This window comes from Anguilla anguilla, chromosome 5 (genome assembly GCF_013347855.1).
Source record: "Anguilla anguilla isolate fAngAng1 chromosome 5, fAngAng1.pri, whole genome shotgun sequence".
NCBI lineage: Eukaryota > Metazoa > Chordata > Actinopteri > Anguilliformes > Anguillidae > Anguilla > Anguilla anguilla.
Window position 1 is genome coordinate 52,303,026 of NC_049205.1, and position 19,594 is coordinate 52,322,619.

Genomic DNA, 19,594 nt, shown 5'->3' on the forward strand with positions numbered 1-19,594 from the left:
TTTCACCTCTTTGAGCTTTCAGCTAAGTCACTTGGCAATGGGACTCCATGGCCTGCATAGGGATATGCTGTGGCTGCGCATCACCAGAGCCGTCCAGTGTGTAGCAGGAATATGGCTTGAGTACAGGATGCGGGAGACATAAATCACTGAGCTCTCATTTCCCTTTTCTTGTCTTCTGAGGCCCTTCAATATACGCGGCTTTCAAATTCGGCGCACTGAGGTGGATGAGCTCCACCAAGATGGAATGCGTGAAGTACAGACGTGGTTTAGGCATCAGAAAATGAACACGGAACCGCAAAAACCCCTTTGCCTGGCCGTGAGGCCTGGTGGGTGTGCCCGTGCATGCTGGGATAGCGGGCGTCATGCTGGGGGTGGGGGGGGGGTAGGGGGCAGGGCGAGTGAATGGGGAGACAGCAGGCCCTCCTGACATTCAGAGTCCAGGTTCACTCCTGTGGCTCTGGCCTATGGAGCTACTGCACAGTGAGCAATGCCCATACCTCCCTGTCTGTCTCTTCCTCACGGATGGCAGTGCTGTCTCCATCATCCCCAGTGTCATCTGCCTATCCTCATAAGAATAATTAGTATTATTTTTTCCATTCGTTTATTTGTTTTATCCTAGTAGCATGTGTTGATCGATGTCTTGCATGTTTATGCTTCTCCAGGCTCAAACGCAAGCTTTCGGGTGAACGAACAAAGATTTTATTCATTTATGTACTACATTCTTTAAATAATGCAGCACTCGGCTTAAAGAGTCTTTTCAGCCAGAGAGTGGTGTTGCAATGAAAAGGCTGGTGTTGATGTGCAGGATGGTATGCAGGGTGAACCGTGAACAATGTGAACCGGCCCCTGCTGCTCGCTTGTGTTAGGAGTGACGGTGATGTAGCTGAGCTTATCCTAGCAGCTTTCCAGTCGTTCGGTGGCTGTAGGTTTCCGCACCTCACCTGGGGCCGTATAACAGAAACGTCCTAACTGTGACATCATATCTTATCTGTATAGTAACCATGGTACTTTGAGTGAGGTCTTCATTTAGGAAAACAGTCAGTACAGAATAGTCCATTTTCCTGCTCGAGGAAGGAAAAGCACATAACAAAGCATGCTAACTTGCCAAAATTCTGAATAAAGTGCTCTAACTTTAGAATGACCCTGTTGGTGTCCTAACTTCGTTGTTGTTAGCCATTGGAAATAAAAGATAAAGTTTGCTAGCACGAGCTAGTTTGTTTATTTGCACAAAAGATCAGCTGTGCGCAAGATGAAAAATGTGGCCTTGGTTCGATTTCGGTTTGAGTATTTAGGATTTCTTAACCTGAGATACAATAGGATGGAGTAAGATAAGACGCAATGCCTAAAGTTAATTTTGAATTAAAAAATTTACTTTCAAATTTTAAAGATTTATGTCAAAAATGCAAATGTGTGAAAAATTTTAGGCTTGTCAGATTTCAACTTTGGACTTAAGATATGACGTTTCTACAATATGGCCACTGGGTTGTTGCTGTGTAATTCTGGAAGCTGCCCCCCCATTGGTGGTTAGACACAGAATGTTTGCTCTCCATTATGACATCACAGCTTGTGGTTCTGTGATGTCAGAGCCTGGTTCCCTGTAATTGAACTGGTGCTCTCTTGCATGCGTGTGCTGTTCCAGAGGGTTGGCATCAGGGACTTGCGACTCTGAGAAAAAGAGCACATGCAGTAAGAGGCTCATCTGGATTTGGTTAGGGAGCTAAAACCCAAAGGGCTGCAGTCCGCCCGCAGCGTGTTTCCTCCCTTGTTTGCTTTTTCTCCCTGAAACGCTCACTGAAAAGTTTATCATCTCAGGCCAATAAACGTCGCTGGCAATCAGGGAGGGAGCCGTCACGGGCTCCGCACACCCCCCCTGGGGCAAGGCAATGCGTGGGCAAGAACCACGACCACGCAGCTTCGACCAGGAAGGACCAGGGGAGATCAAACATTTGCGGTCTCCTTTAAATCAACAGCGTGGTAGTGGATCTCCACAGATTGGCACTGTGTGTTCCTTTCAAGCGCCTTGAGATGTTTGTCATAACCTGACCTAATGGAGTCCACTCCGGTAGTGCTTACCTTTTTTTTGTGTGTAAGTCTAAAATTGAGGCCAGATGTTTGCCTTTTCAGAAGAAATGCTAGGAACCGGTTGTGTATGTGGAATGCAGGCTAAGTCTTAAGAGCATCCATTTCAGAATGCTGAAGTGCTGCTCTCGCGCAGCAGCGGTGGTCAGCGCTGTGTGGGGGTGGAGGTGCATGCGGCGTTTTGTGGGAAATGAGAGTGGAGCCGCTGCTTCTGACCCCCCTGCAGTCATAAATCACAGGCTCGGGCGCTCTCTGGGAGTTTTAACATCCTTGGTGCAGTAACAGATAAAAATAAATCTCGCCTCGCTGTAAATCCTCTTTGGGAGATGTTGCGGGCGGGAGAGGGAACGCGGGCTCCGTGTGGCCGCAGTGCTCTCTCTCTTCGCCCCGCTTCGGTCCGCGCGTTTTCGGTGCTGCCTCTGGCGTTGCGCGTCGTTCCCATTCTTTCTCAGCTTCTTTCGGACGGATTTCCTCCGTGAGATTTGTGGGAATCAAAACACGACGCTTATATGCTAACCTGCTGAGCCGCAGAGTTGCCATTAATCTCGAGACTGACAGCAGTAATTGATTTGAAATTATTGATTGTCCAGAAAATGCATACAATTAAGCAAATTGTTAAACAAATAGTGGCTTGAAGCTCAATTTATACTGAGCCCACTGGGCAGTCACGCTCCCTTGAAAGACCATCTTGCAGACATCTGTCCTGTTGATAAGAACAAGAACAGCACCCTCTGTGTTGCGTGTGTGCCTGAACACGTGCTGGTTCATGTATGTAAACAACACATAACTTCTGGAACCATGAATCACTGCATAGGAAGTATCTCACAGTAAATTTACAGGTAATTTCAAAGGTAGGTACTGTTGTGCGGGGGTGGAATGCCTTGGTTTCCATGGGTGTTGGGTGAATAAGACTTTCTACAGCAATCAGTCCACAATAATCCACCCCCGCTCAGTACCTGCAAAACAATCAGTGCGCACTTATCGAAGCCCCACACAGGCACAACTCAAACCGGCACAGTGACTGTTCCTCATACCTGCAGGCTTTAAGCACGAAATAATCCAGGCTCAGTAAGCGCAATCATTCTTCCTGTAATCATCACACCTCGATCCCTGCAATCAGTCAGCCCTGAATAATCAAACCGCCTCTCCTGTGCTGCACCCTGGCCTTGGCCCAGCAGGATCAGGGCCAGAGAGCAGGTATGCGCACCGTTCAGTCAGGTGAGCTCAGCGGGAGGCTGTGGGAGCTCACCTGTGTGGGCTGCAGGCAGAGGCATGCTCTTGTGCCATTGCCGTATCTGGCTGCACATCAAAGCAAGAAGCAGACAATGCAGTGTTGCCAGTAAGAAAATAAAATACTGCTTTAGTTGCTTCCTGGAATTTTCTTTGGTGTCATTAGTCAGAGTTACTGCAGTTCTGAGCCCTTGTGTAGTCCTTGTACATCAGACCTCCTGGACATCTGTATCCACATAGGGCTGAGATGTAGCTTAGTGTTTCATTCACTAATGTCTACTGCCTAATTTTCATCTCTGTGTAGCTATTTTAGCTGCCCTCAAGAGTTTCCCATGAATCTCTTTCAAGCTTACGCCTGCTCAGATCGTGTAATCCCTTATCTCGTTTCCTAATGCTAGGTCCAACAACCAATGACAGTTGGCTGAGGAGCGCCTTCCAAGTGGCCTGTGGATGTCAAACAGTTTAAAAAATCTCACAGAGTATAGCTGGCTACATGTGATATTCCCGCTTATTGACTGGAACACCACTGAATCAGGAACTGCAGCACCATGCTGACTAACCACTGACAGCGCACTGTCCAATAAGGTGAGCTCAGCAAGGAGGCAAATTCAGATGACATCATTTTTACTAAATTAATCAGCAAACCTTAATTATATGTCTCATAGCTGGCCAAACAGAGGTATGTAGTTTGCCATTTAGCCGACAGCTGGCACTTGGGGAGTTCTCTGTCACTGGTGTGGATTGCTGTGGCCCGCCAGCCCTGAGGTGTGAAGGCGGGGTCGCAGAACGTGGATTTGACCCGGCCCACCCCCCCCCCCCCCCCCTCCCCCCTCTCCCGGTGCATGTGAGGGTGGAGAGAGGGAAGCTGGGCTTCCTGGTGGTCCCGCCGTAGCTCTCTCTGAGTGGGCGCTCGCCTAATTGCTTCCCAAAGGCCCGGCGCTCACTGCCTCTTCCTGTCCCTCAGAGCGATGCGCTCCCCCCCGCAGGTCCAACCTGTCTCTCTTCCTCTGTTCCCTCATCTTTAATCGCTCCACTTCAAAGCCTTATTCAGATGGCCCTGCATGGGGGCGATTTGGGGTGGGGGGGCTTGGCTTGGCCTTGGGGCCTGGGAAACGAGGGCGGGTCTGAGGAAAGGGGAAGAGGAGCAAGCGCCGTGTGTTCAGTAACACATGATCTGGCCTGTGGTGATGTCTCAGCACCTTCGATATGAGCTTCCTCTGATCAACTCTCCCACCTGGAGGAGCACACCTGAAACATACCCCTCCCACCTGTAGGAGCACACCTGAAGCATGCCCCTCCCACCTGCAGAAACACACCTGAAGCATGCCCCTCCCACCTGCAGAAACACACTTGAAGCATGCCCCTCCCACCTGCAGGAGCACACCTGAAGCATACCCCGCCCCCACCAGAGCACTCATCATTGTCGCCAAGGCCACTGTTATGACAGTTGATATCCAGTAAAAGCCCCAAATATGACAGACTTAATGTTGAGTGCTTTCTTTCTTCTTCCAGTTGCTTTTTCTTTAGTGCCTTTTCTTCTTTTTCCTATTTTGAATGCATTCATGCAATTCATATGAACACAAACAACGAAGGTGTTTAACATGGACCTCACAATGGCCAGACTCTCAGGAAAGGAATGTTTTGATTTTTCTTTTTTTTTCTTTTTTTTTTGAAAAAGCTCATGTTCAAAAGAAGAATGAAAAAAAGGAAAAAAAAAAAAGATCAATCCAAGGCCCTGCTCCGCTTTCAAGACCTTGAGCGTGGCTGTGTTCTTTTTCCGGTCGTGGCGTACCGGAGCGCTGTTTGTCACACACTCAGCCACATCAATGGAGCGAAGTCTGCGGAGCAGCAAGGACACGGCCGAGCTCCTGCAGGTCCACAGGGACACGGAGATGAAAGCCCTGCCCTCGCTAACAGCCGTCCTCTCTCTCCTCCCGCCGCCGCCGCCGCCCCCTCCTCTGCTCTCTCGCCGAGCGGCGAGGCGCAGCGCGCTTTGAACGGGAGCAGCGTCTCGGGTCCCGGGGACCGCAAGCGTGCCGCCGGGCGCCCCCGGTATCAGAGGCTGCCGGGGCCTTGGTCGTGCCACGCAGCCGACGGACCCCCGACCGAACCCCTTCCAGCTGGGGGAGGGGGGTTTGACGCTGTATGCCAGGGCGTTTTAGGGAGATGAATGGGAATGAGTTGTGAAACGAGAAAATTCCTCTGGAACTGAAATATACTGAAAATGTATTTAAAGAAGACACATTTCTAGGATAGTACAACCCATCGCAATATATGGACAAATACAGAAATTATTGCAATTTTCTGACTTTGTAATATACTATGCTGTATTTAATTAAATATAATATTTCCTAAAAAGTTCACATATTCACAATAAATTGTAGTATATTTCTGTGAGGGAGTGTTTTCAAATCCGTGCCAAAAAACCGACTACTAATGTACATCATGTTTAGGCTGTCAATGATATTGTTACAAAGCCACCCAGTAAGCGTGGAAGTATCCAGCAGAGGAGAGGAGGGTGGTCTGTTAGAGTTTGCGTGGGGGGTGGGTTGCTGCACCTGTCCCTGGGCAAGAGTCTGTGCAGTCTACCCCCCCACCCACCCCCGGCTGCCCAGAGCTGTTCTTCCTCCTGAAGGAAACATCAAGCATCCATCTGGGGTTTTACTTACGGATGGAGTCGCCGGGTGTTGGGGGTGGAGCTGTGATATGACATGACAAGGCCACAGTGCACATCAGGAAGTAATCTAAACATGCAACGTGCAGTGTTCCGTCACAAATTTGCTAGGCTAACCAGATGGTCAACCGCATGCTCTTTTTGTACATAGAAATTACTGTCTCTTGCTGTTGACAGCTGAAACATCCCAGTTTCATGCATGTTACGGATGTAACATGCATGAAACAGAGCAGTATCCGAGGACAGCACCAGTGACAATAGAAGCTCTTTGTCTTGCATAGCACAAGAGACGCCTGTTATCATGGGAAAGAATAAGAGGGGACAGGAGGAACACAGGAGCTGACCATCTGGGCGAACATAGAGAATCTGTGATTCCATTCTGCACAGCATGGAAATCTTTTACAAGGTCCTGACCCCTGGGGTGGGAATCGCAGCTGGGGCACTACTGCTGTATTCCTTAGCATGGTACTCTAATCTTAACGGTCTCAGATTGTAAATCCAGATGTGTGAATATGTAACTAAATGGTTGAGAGCAAAAACCACAGGCACTGTTAGCCAGCTGTGATTCAATGTGTCAATGAAACTACAGAGCAATTGCATAATATAATCCTATTACTAATAGTCATAATATAAAACGATTATCTTTCCTTTTATAAGATGAAAAACAATCTTAATATTGACGTATTTTCTGTTTGTTTTGTAATTTGAGTGCTTTCGGCGCACGAACGTGAGATGTACTGTATATTCAGTTGGGAGTCGTAGCAAATGAGCCGTGTTCTGTGTAGATTGTTTTCTCTTTCTGGTTGACCAGCAGTGGAGACCTTTTCTGATCTCTACCGTGTCTCTCTGAGATTCCTGAGCATCCTGCCTAACTGAACTTCAATCTGGAGTGCAGGGTTCCCAGTTCCCTCTGCCACCAGTCCACACCCAACCCCCACCCCCACCACCCACCCCCCACCCCCTACTCGTGGGATTTTATTGGTGCTTTATTTTCCTCTGTGTCAGTTGTCATGGAAACTGAACAATGTGACCGACCCCTGCCAGCATGCCGCACATTAGCGCCATTAGCTGTACGCGCTACAGTGGCGCTCCAAGGGGAAGCCGTGGGAGATGAGGAAGGAGATGATTGTAGGGCCAGACCACAGACCTGGTCTCACAGGAGCTGTTTGCCTTTGATGTGTATCAACGTCATGAGTTAGGACAAGTAACTTCCTCTGTTGGAGGCTGCTATGGCTTGAATTGTGGCTAGAACAAACATGTTCTAGAAAATGACTTGAGCATGTATGCAAATACTACAGGATCTATGTATGTGTGTAATTGAGGAACTTGGTGCTGACCTCTGAGCGAATCACATCAAAGAGACGGGAAAAAAGATCCGAATCCAAATAATATTAGCCAAATTCCCGGAGGAGAAAACATTCGGGCAGAACGCATTATTTGAATGTTGCCGAAAATGGTATTTGTATTTGGCCCCATCCCTCCTGTGAATACCATGGTCTACAGCTTTCTCTCTTCATGAGGACTCCTCCCCCTATAGTAAAGACACCCTACCATTTTACTGGGAGTACAAATCTTGAATTAGAGTTTTATCTGCCCTCAGTCCAAGATTTATTTTTGAAAATCTGCAATAACGTGACTCCTGCGGGCATCAGAGTACATTTCTCAGATGTAGGGGGCAAGGGAGCATTCACTTAAAAAATAAGAGCTGAAATCTCTTTTTAGGGGGGAGCGGGGGCAGACATACTGCATGGATCGAGGTTTTAATTGGCCCCAATGCCCTGTATTCAGTTCAGAATCACTGTTGTGGTGAAGAAACAGGAGCGATAAGTTAAAGGCGTTTAGCCCCGTTAGCCCCGTTAGCCTTCCAGACGCACTGCTGAGACAGTCAGAGCTAATTAGCTAGGAATGTTGTTTGCAAAAAAAAAAAAAAAAATTAATGATGCAAATAAAGGTTAGAGGCAGCGATAACAAGGAAAGTACTTAAATCCTGGGCGAGCCACCGAAGAGTTTAACAGCCCACGCAGGGAAGAAAACACACACCAATATCCTGCGCCCGCCATAAATATTTTACCTGCTTCCACCGCTGTGTTCAATTAAAGGAGCCGAACCCTTGCTCTCCCCCCCCTGCTCACTTCCCCCTCTAGCTGTGTGGTGAAATATTCAGGAAGGTAAAGAGGCCCGGTAAACGCGCATCGCCGTGCCAGGACGAGCGCGGGCTGAATAATGGATTTCAGAGCGTGTTGGCTAAATTCTTAAGAGTGCGCCCTCGCTGTGCGCTGCGGGATGTCCGCGTGACGTATCTTTCGCTTCTCGTTCCGTAGACTGTCGTTTAAAAGCGACCTGCATCTGTCTTTTGCTCCTTCTGCAGCTGATGAACAGTTCTGAGGGCCTGAAGAAGAGAGTCTACGCGTTCCACCTCCAGCTGAAAGAAGAGACTCTTACAGGCACACATGGTAAGGTGTTTTTTTTTTTTTTTCCTCAATTCTAATTCATCACTGTGTGAATTCCGGTGACTCCTAATCATTAACCAGAGACCTCCTCAGCACTGCGGCCCAACATAAAGCCAGATGGCTTTCGATTTTCGATGCCGTCTTTAAGTCCCGAGAGAGGGTGCTGTCGATTTCAGAGTAGCCATTTCTGCCCCAAACGAGCACTTATTCATCCAAAGTCATATTCTTATGGATTAATCACCTCTACCTTCCTTCGTGATTTTTTTATTTTCTCATATCACCACTGATTCGCTGATTTGCTACGATGTCAGCCTCGTCTTGACCGTGTCAGCAGCCAATCGATTGGGTTTGGATTGCTTGTGTGAACTTAATTTGGGAAATCTGAGAAGATGTCGTACAGAACTTGGATTCGGTCAGTGGTCACACACGGGGCTGCTGGACCTCGGGACCATTGTCAGCAGGTTTTTTTTTTCTCTTTTTGCCCAGTTTTCATGCCTGCCCAGCTGGCTTTCTTGTTGTTTGTCACCCCAGTGCAGGTCTTTATGCAGGCTTGATTTGCATCAGGCCTGCATGGCATTAAAATTCAGAGCACATTGACGGGTGAAGTGTAGAAGAAAGGTTAAAGGGAACTATAACACAGACATCACACTGTCACCGAGGAATCCCGGGATCCAGCCATGAAAGGCATTCTTCCGCTAATGAATGCGCCTTTAAAAATGGCGGCTGCCCCGCTTGTTTATGTCTTGCAGAAAAGCAGAAAAGGGGAGAGGGGTTTTGCTTTCATGCTTGACTTGGTTAAGACGCAGGGTGTGGCTTCAGCTGTTGGCTTCTCTAGGAGGTGTTAAGTGACAGCAGCACTCTTCCGAAAGCACAGGGTGGAATGAGGGGAGGATTCGGGTACAGTGCTGTGGTTGCCTTGTTTCCATGGCTAATAAGTGGCAATTTTACCCATTAGCTGTTCAGTTAAACATTTCAGCCGCATGCCTGTTGCACCTATCTAAACCACAAAGTTGTCAGATGTCCAGTTCAGTATAAGCATACATTTTTCCACTGAATTATATTCCATTATTCTGCTATAAATATGGTCTTTGCAAGCCCATGTCCATACATGGATATATTTGGAAATAGTTTATTCTTTTCGTTCGGGCGAAGAACATTTTTCTGGATTTGGAAGTAGGTGATATGTTTTTTGTTTACTCAACCTTTTCATGTCAGAGCAGAACTTTCTCTTTGATGTTTTTTTTTTCTTCAGGTTTACAAGGGGAAAAAAAATCTGGATTTGCTAATGTCTAACAGATGCTCGTGTGTAGAGGCTCTTAAATCCTCAAACCAGGCCCGTGTTAGTCCTCTTCAGTCTGAAAGAGCACTGTTTCTTCTCCCTGTTTAGGCCTCCAGGACTCAATACACAAAAGAACTGATATATTTTCTGTTTTTCCCCCAGTTTGCATGAATCTATTAGACACCGTATTTTTGTCTCTCAATAATTGATTTCTTCCGCCAGAATGCTCAGAAGCACGGGCCGCTCTGTGGGCTTGCTCAGACTCTCTCTCTCTCTCTCTCTCTATCCCTCTGTCTGTCTCTCTCTCTCTCTCTCTTTTTATCTCTCTGTCTGCTGCTCAGAATGGTAATGATCAGATACAGAAACTTATATGCATTTTCCCTGGAGATGCAACACAAGCCCCCTACAGCATGCCTCGTGACCCAATGGGCAATTTCACAGGACTTTAAAACAACGAATGCGCCAATCCGTTGCATTCCATTATACTCGGTCGTGCCATGCAATGCAGGTGTAACAGCTGCTCTGTCTCACGGTTCATCCAGGGTGTCAGTGCTACATTTATGAATTAGAAATCATGTTTGATGTAAGTCCTGGAGAAACTGCATGTTGGTTCCAAGGTATGAAGGTGTAGTAAGCCCACAAAGTGCCCCTCTCAGTTGAGTCTTTAGCATAATTGAGTATCTCTCTCTATCTCTCTCTCTCTCTCTCTCTCTCTCAGCTGGCTCTTCTGTCTGGGTACAAGACAGCTAATTTGGGGTGACATGTTTGTCGAGGGGCAGATGGTGCACATACAGAGAGCTGTTTGAAAGAATTTGGGCAACCCCTCCCCCCCCCCTCCCCTCCCCCCACCACCCTTCCAGCTGGAGTCTTGTTTTGACTCCCCAGTCACCTCTCTGAACGAGGCGTTTTTAAACACTTCGCAGTTAAGTGTATAACAACAGAGTGCTAACAGGCCATTTCTCTACCACAGAGTCAGTGCAGTTATCAGAACCAAATAATAAAATGCTCTCGCTCTGTTTTGGAATTACAATGTTTCTCCTGAGAAAACGTGCCTCTGATGGATTCCAGTAGAAACCCACCCGCTCGTAAATTCTTCAGCCTTTTCGGTACCAAGTGGGCATGTGTAAATGATAAATTGACTTTTTGTACTAAAAAATGCATCAGGTTTTAGGCCTGACCTCCTGACCCGGCGCACAGCATCGTGAAGGAGTTTTGGGTGAAAAGCCTGCAGGGTAGAACAAATGTTCCTCTGAGCTCACTTCCGCCTGCGAAGTGACTGTCAGTCATTTTGGCTCCGGCCTTAAGAGAGGGCAGTGCTATCTCCGGCCCGCAAACCTCAAACTGGAGTTGAATGCCACTTCCACCTGCGTAGTGGGAAGGTGGGCAGAGGTATCCGACAAGATGGTCAGCCAGTCGGCGGCTGGAACTTTCAACAAGCAGGTGAAATTCAAGAATATTGCTGGCCCCTGCCCATGATACTTTTTCCAAAGACAACTCCAAACCCCACCTCTTCTTTCTGCATAAATACTAGCACAGGACTCGGTGTGGTTAAAGGAATTTAAAATGGGAAATAACTTGGAAAAAGGAATGTACCTCAAACCTGTCTTTTATGTGCTCTGTACTATTAAAGGGTTACAGTGGAATTTTTCGATGATCACTTTAAAAATGTGTGATCTCTTGAATGTGTCACCGGTTCTTCCTTTGAGGTTGTTATTAACAAAGATTGTTATTAGCAAAAATCATGACAAAGACCTGGATTTTATAAGAAAATTGTGCTTTGAGTTTGTCCATCTGCTGTCTCGTCTCTGACCCCTGGATCATTTTGATAAAATGTCATTCTTATTAGACCCTGGGAATCTATCAGTGTCAAAGTCGCAAGGTCAAAGATTAAGGTCTCAGAGGCTTTCTGTTTGTTTTCCCCATTTAAAGTCTTGTCCTATATTTTTCCAGGAAACAGATTTGCATTATGCATACATTATGCAGTTCTCCTTCAGCTCTGCTTACAAATTCCATTTTTCTTTGTTACATTATTTGGAAATTTTAATGAAGCCGTATTTTTACTAAATTTAACAGGCTCACTACTCAATACACTGTCTACCAACGAGGGACTGTCTCAAATCAACTACATCTAGCCTGGTGGGCAACATTATTCAAACTGCATCTTCTTTTTCTCTTGTTTTTTTTTTTTTAACTTTCATTTATATTCCTTCTTTTTAGAATGAGGAAACTCAGACAAGTATCTTGCTTTTCATTTATGTCTGGAATTGAAAGCATGAAAGGACTGAAGGGAAGGGCTGTCAGGGTACATAAGAGCACTGTTCCTCTTTCATCTCTGAGAGTGCCTGGGGAAATCACAGCTTCATCTATTGGCTAATCAAGACCTAACATCATTTTTATTATTGAACTACTTTTTAAAGACATACTATGCGGGAGTTTTAGCTTGGGAATATTATAAAATAACCATGCTAAGGCATATCAGTGATGCACTGGAAATCTCTGTCTTTACACACTTTTGCCAAATTCTGTAACCTTCCCCGTATTTGTTATTCTAAAATATGCTTGGGACGTTTCTGGGTGTGTCACTGTTTTCTGTGTGGGGAGGGGTGTGTGGCTACAGAGCCTGTGGTTTGGGATCAAATTTCGGAGGAGTGTATAAGTCCAGATACAGTGAAGCAAAATGACAAGCCAACAGGATTAATTCAAGAACTAGGGTTGACCTTGAAATCGCTTTTCCTCGGTGGCGTCAGCTGAAGTTTGCAAGGGGATTAAAAGCAACGTGGAGGTGGCGTGTTTTCTGTTGGACCTGTAAGTAACATTGTCTCTAGCTGTCCAGCTAGCTACATTAGGTTGCTGGATGGCTGAAGTCGGGTACTCAGGGTAAGTGGGCGGGGTTGAAGACGGAGGAGGAGACTTCTTGGACTGTAAACACTGGATCACAACAAGGCTAAAAACAATCCTGCATAGTATGCCTTTAATGCTGAACTTTTCTTTATTTGCATAGGGCCGGTGTCTCAGACAGTTTAGTGAAGCCTATTCCTAGGCTAAAAACGGTTTTCAATGGCGTGCTTCACTGAATTTCTATTTTAGTTGAGTCGAGGACTAGGCTTAATCCATGTCTGGGAAACTAGCCCATTGTCTGAACTAGATGCAACTTGAACGTGCAGATTCGGCCTATAGAGCCCAGCCTGCACTCCACTCCATCTCCAAATGTGGCAGAGCTGTAGGAAAGGCCAGTAGAGGTCTTAGAGGCTTGTTTCCCTTTCAAAACACTCGGACACCATAATAGTCACCATTATTAACTCTCCTAAGCTCCACCCCCCCCACCCGCCTGAGGTGCTCAGCACACTCCCGGCTAACCAGCCGGACTGAAGCTCTGTTTACACGTCTGTTAAGACCTCTGGAGATGGAGGGCTTAGAGTTGGTCCCCGGAGATCACGGGGAAGAGCTGCGCAGGATTCCTCAGCGATCGATCGCAGCCCCAAGCCGCATGTATTGACCTGCGGTTGTATCTCCCAGCAGCAGTTAGCATCCTCTTTTGGAAAGGAGTCGAGGCTCTGACACAATTAAACACGTGATCGTCTTCTGTCCTTGCTGCCGACTTCCAGCCCAGGTCTCTGTCGGCGTGCTGGCTCGCGACAGGTGTCAATCACTATCTGGTTTATGTGGTCCCGGGATGTGTTTTCAGGCTTTCTTCCCTTGACGCTCATTCCTACAGTGCAGACAAGCCCCCCTCCACCTCCTAATTGCTAAACTCCATTTAGCTATGGGGAGGTGGAAGGTTGCTTGTCTCATATTTTTAACTTGATGCAAAATCTTAATACCACTCTCTGGCTAAATCTGGCCATTTTCTAGCAATTCTTATGGATTCTCAACACAACTTAGCTTCTGTCATACCTGAAACATGGAGATGGTTTGTGAGGAAAAAAACAAGGGTTCATTATTTATTTATTCGTTTGTTTGTTTGTTTGGTCTGTGTAATGCATTAGCTTCTTTGGTGAAATGGTTTTCGTCCTGACATTTTGGCCATGACTAAATCAATTATAATTGCTGTGAGTAAATATGCACTGAACTGAAGCCTCCTCTACTCCACACAAATAACGCTTGTTTTGGACTATCCCCCCCTTCGGTACAGAGTGCTGGCTTCGCATTAGCAGTGGTGCCATGGCTGCTTTTCATGCCAGGGGGACCCATGGCTCATTACTGTGCCAGTATCACTAGAAAGGGCATTTGTGTCTTGGGCAGCAAGCTTCCAATAGCTTCAGTTAATTTGGATTAATGCATGCATGGATGCACAGGGGATTTTCCTTGTAAACTTGGATTTTTTTTTTTTTACGCTGCTGATTGTGCTTGCTGTGTTGCCTCTTTGATTAAATTAAAAGCTGACAGTGTTCTGGCCTTCCTTTTGGCCTGGGAGTTTGTGATAGTTTGTCGTGCATATCAAATAGGGGGTTATTCATTATTTACTGTGGTAGCCTGTGTCTCTGTGTATTTATTGTTCTTTTGTGTTGCCTTTTGTGGCAGGTGTTTGAAATAAGCCTTTGGCTATAAATACTTTATAAAAATGCATCTGATACTTTTTTGAATGCAATGCAGCAATGTTTTGTGCTAAATAAATTAATTTAAAACAATAAATGACTATTTACGAAGAAGAACACACTAAAGAGCAGTTAATTACCTATAGAAGAATAGACTCAAGAAATATGTGAATTTAAAATTTAACTCAAGCTGTTAGCTGTTTGATACAAATTTATTTTGTGGCTGAGCTGAGAATATATCCTGTATATCTCCGGACATGGGGAGGTATCTGGCCAGCACTACAGTCTCAGGGTCTGATTCTGTCATTCCTGTACTCTTACATTCACATTTATTCATTTTGCTGATCTGCATGTATGTTTTTTTTCATCTGGCAATTATAGTAAACAACAGCTAGTGAAAATTACAAGGGTAAGTACATGCCTAAATAGAGTAGATAATAACACTGTTATGCAATAAATATAAAGTTCGCATGAAGCTAATTGGACCCAGCTTGTGCAAAAATATGTACTGTATGCATGGGTAAACTGACACTTTGCAGATAGCTCCTTTTACAGTTTATGGAGGGTACAGCGTTTCAGAGGCTGTGACTTTCTGTGATATATGGCTGTATTGTGGGCGGGAGGAGCCCTGACTCTGTTGCTTAAAAATTCCGTGGTGGACAGACTGGACACCAAATCATACAGTGTGTTCCAGTGCCTGTTCTGTTGTTTCTTGAGGATGGTATCTTTCCTGTCGAATGAAAACAATCGGTCTGGCACCAGAAGTCTTGTGAGCTTTGGGGCTTTGAGGCTGGATGTGAAATCCTCCATGATTGGAGTGGTGTGGAGGGGCCAGGGAGCCCTGACACTGAGGCTGATAAGGCTCACATATCTGCAGCCCTCTCCCCCTCTCATTCACTCCCCCGTCCCCTCAGAGGCTGGGGCTGAGCTCCTGAAGAACACCGGGTCATGTGACTGCTTAAGATTCAGCCGACTTCAAAGGTACCCCCGCTTGCCGGTGGAGCACGCTCCCCATTCCCCGTAATTGCGGGTTCATTAACAGACAATGTCGGCCTCGGGGGAGCGGAGAGCCTGCTCTCTCAGAATATTTATTTATTTTCGGGTTAAATTCTCTCTTTTTCTCTTTGGGGGGAATCAAATCACACATTTGATAGACTCGTTAAGATAACCAGAAAAGCAGTCAAGTGGGGGTTTTTTAAAAATAAAATGTGAACAAATCAGCGCAAACCCCCCCCCAACTAACCCCCACCGCCACCCAATAAAAAGGGTAATTTCGATGTGACAGCTCCCTGCTGTGTGTGATTTTAGTGGCGTTAGCGCGACGCTTCATCATCAAAGGGAGCTGCCGCCAGGGCGACCTGGCAGACAATGGCCCCAGGTTCCTCCGCGGCGCAGCGCAGGGGGAAGGTATTAAGGGGCCAGAGGATAACTCCCCCTGGGACAATTACAGGTGATCATTTATGGGTCATCGGTGCGTAAGAGGGTCCCGTTCAGCCCCAGACACCTAAGCCATCGGCCCCTGCGGTCTTAAATCCTGCAACCCCGCGGCCCTCCAGAAGCTGGAGAGTCCCGCCACCTGATTTATCCCAGCTGTGTGGCCGTCCAAACTGCGTGTTGATCCAGGGGCTGTCGTGCATGAACACATCACGGCTCCTCTGATCTCAGAATTTCGATCTCTGTGCTACAGCGCTGTTGGAGTGGCTTGCTTCATAACAATGATATGAACCTTGAAACAAAAAAAATGAATGTTAAAAATTGAGATTGTGAAAGCAAAAATGAATCATTTTTGATGAAGAATTAGATGCTGTGGTAAACTGCACAGGGAACAGATGTAGTGATAGAGTGTGTATAATATGGAGAGCATTAGAATATGTTGATCGAACATTGAAATAAGATGTTAGTGGTCATGAATCTCAGTGGTAGTGTATCTATCCAAAGTTCCAAACCGTTGGTGTTCAAATTGTTATGCCCATCACACTGTGCACATAAGTATCAAAAGTTCAACAGACTGAAGTGAGTTGTTTATGTGGAGTGTGAACCGTGTTTTGAATTCAGATGAGTGATTTTGTTTTGTGTTTTTCACTCATTTCTGTGGCAGTTGTTTGACAATGTTTGGCTTAGAGCGTTGCTTTCAGAGACGTTCTTTCTATTAGAAGGAGATATTTTGAAGTAAGAGAGAGAGAGAAGTGTGGAGTGCGTGCGCCAGGACTTGAACTCTGCCTTTGAAGTCGGCCGGTGCATCAGTGCTGTGGCAGACGTGTTTATTCCACTCAGGTATCAAGCTGAGCTGAAGCCTGAGCACACTCAGGAGCTGTTCAGACCCAATAGCAGTGCAAAGCAACCAAGGAATGCCTCGGGCACAGGCTCCTAAACACCAGCTTTGTTTATGCCACATTTTTTTTTTTTTTTTTTTTTTCAAAGATTTTTAATTCCGATGTTCTCCCAAATTTGAAAGTTCAGTGGTATTCATGTGAATGGGCTCCCTTATAATTGTGATGCTCTCTGTTAATTCAGGATTCAGGGTAGACGAGCACAATGAATCAGGAACATTGGCAACCATCAGGCTTTGATACCAAGCCATGGTGCATAGCCACACACACTAGAGCTCGGTGTGTTAGGAGGATTTTGCCTTGATTGCCACCGAGCAGCATTGTACTGTAGAATTTGAAAGTACCCAAAATACTCTCAGAATCAAATATACTCTTTACATTTTTCCATTTCCTTTTTTGTAGCTTTCTAGGTCAGCGGGATGATTCTTTTGATTTAGCATGGCGGTGAAATGCAGGCACAGTTAAAGATGAGGTAGGAGACGCAGGATGGTGGTTTATATTTGAGACGAGACTGCTTTTGTCTGGGTGTCATTTTCTGTTAGGCATGCAGTCAGTGCTGCTAGAATCCAATTGGTCATGAACTGGAATATCATTAATTTCATACTGGAGTTTGGGGCTGTGCTCCGTTGTGCTGATAATACTAGCCTTCATATCGTTTTCACCAACAGTGAGGTACTGAGATGAAACTGTATACACGGTCTGGCTCTCAGTAACAATGCCCTGAAGGACATTGTTACTGAGAGCCAGAGAAGGGGTTCAGGATTCTCCAGCAGATCGAGACAGTAGGAGCACTTCATCCTTCCTGCTTTAAAGATTTTAAGAGTTTAAAATTGTCGATTCTTGCCTCCAGTCACATCTGTGCTTCCCGTACCTGTGGAAGGAAGCAGCGCTACAGCTATAATTTACACCCTCCTCTGGTACAGTTCCCTCACAAGCCCACATTTCCACTCCGCGGGCTAAACTACACTGTAGCTGTAGCTGGCACTGGTCAGATGAGGCATATCTCTAGCCTCTGGGCGCATGTTTGGAGGAGATAATGCAACAATAACCTAAGAAATCCTAACAATCTTAAGTCCACCCTTCCCCCGGCTGGATACAGCTTATTGTGTTTTACAGTTGTGGAGTCCCTGTCATAGCCAATAGCTAGGCTGTAGGGCCCAGACTGAACGTGTAGCGGGTGCCTTCACCAGCCGCGACCCTTGGGCGCCTCCTGCTCTGATTTAAAGCCGCATTTGACTTGTACCATAACTTACATGAAACCATGAGTGGGGCTGTCACAGAGATTGATGAAATGAGCGAAGAACTGAAGGCGCACTCAGCGGGAGGATGGAGTAGCCCTCGTACTGCTCTGCTTCAGACCAGCCCCGAGGCTGTGGAGTGGCACTGTGATGTCATGTGAAACTGCAGTCATGTGATGCACTGCTCACCCCGGGGTTGAAGGGGCAGGGAACGCTTTCTGCAGTCAAAGGAAAACACTAGTGGAGATGTGAAAACACTGCTTTTTCCTCTCCACGGTAAACTTCCTCATGCACTGTTCTCTAGGGAAGGTAAGACCTTATCGGACCTTATTTCTGTGTTCTGTTCATACTCATTTTTTGAGTCCTGCAGCCGCAGCTAAGCTTGGGTGTACGCTCGACTTGTTTTTAAAACAGTTACAACATTCACATCTTTTCCCTGCTGCTCTGTTCCCTCACAGGCTGAATCATTGACCACAGTGGATAAAGTATAGAAACAACATGGGTTCCCTTTCTGATAGATAGATAGATAGATAGATAGATAGATAGATAGACAGACAGACAGAGAGACAGACGGACAGACAGACAGTGAAAACAAATATTTCCTACCATATGTGCACATTTGGATGCTAGTAGCCATGGACTAGGATGGAAAAAGAGAGCGAGAAAGGATGAAAGATCTAAACATGATGCATATATTCATATATTTACTTTGTCACAAAGGGTGTGAATATATTTGCGCATGTTTAAGCACTCTTTAAGTGTTGATTGCACTTGGGTTAGCAGTTACTGTATAAGCCGAATTGCTGACTCGGTACGGTAGCGAGGTTGTGCCTCTGATTGATGAGGCCTGTCTGAATCCCGTGTTTTGTAAGGGGGACAGAGAGCACCCTCTCTCCTGTACTCTGCTTTTTCTCCAGGCTCTCGCCTCTCCTGTGACAGGTTGATTTATTTTGCAGGGATTCACTCGATTGGATATTTATTGGTGCTGTAGTTACAGGGCCAGAGAATCTCTCCCGTGCGCAGGAACCAAAACTGGATTCAGCCGCATGAAACATTTTGTCTCCGTGAGAAGAAATGAATGCCAAATGTCTCTGAATCTAAATAGGAGAATTTGGCCTGGATTTCAGCGTGCTCAGTCCCTGGGATTCCCCCTGGGAGAGGGCTGGAAGGGAAATCAGACATTCTGAAGTTCAGACTCAAGCCCCCCTCTAAAAGCGTTCCCAATTCCCCCTCCTGTCACAAAATGTTTTTTTCATTTTATTTCCCCACATGCACAACCACTGTAATGAATGCGTGGAGAAGAAGCCCCGTTGACACTTGCTCTGTGAGTTGTAATTTATACTAATCCTCAATTAATACCTCTCAAGCACTTGTTAGGTGTCAGTGCAGTGCATAATTGAAACTCTAGATGTCTGTACACGAGCTGAGAGAAGGGCTTTTGTGGGAGCAAACGCATGACCCTGAGCTCTCTGCCTGCTGTAAATACACTGACAAAGGGCTGTAAAACAGGATGGGTCAGGGGTCAGGATTCAGGTGAGACACTAAAAGTTACACAAAGAACATGGGAGTATGAGTCAAGGCATAGTCTCTGGGGGGCGGGGGGTGGGGGTGGGCATGGGGGGGCGGGGTGTAAAACCCAAAACCTCTCTGAGCCAGGTATCAGAGTGTGGGTTGATGGAGCCCAGGGCTTCTTCCTCACAGCACCTGGATTTCTTAATTTCACAGGAAATTACTCAGGAGGGATAAGCTTGCCAGAGGATTACGGGATTATCTGTGAGC

The 19,594-nt window shown here is 46.3% G+C and overlaps 1 protein-coding gene across 1 annotated transcript in view; it reads left to right on the plus strand.

The window, feature by feature from the left end:
- Nucleotides 1-19,594, plus strand: part of tspan18b (tetraspanin 18b) — a 45,771-nt gene that overhangs the window by 15,088 nt on the left and 11,089 nt on the right. The window contains exon 2 of the mRNA XM_035416928.1: nucleotides 8,352-8,436. Within this exon, the coding sequence (XP_035272819.1) occupies nucleotides 8,434-8,436 (3 nt within the window). The 5' untranslated portion in view covers nucleotides 8,352-8,433. The remainder of the gene's footprint in view (nucleotides 1-8,351; nucleotides 8,437-19,594) is intronic.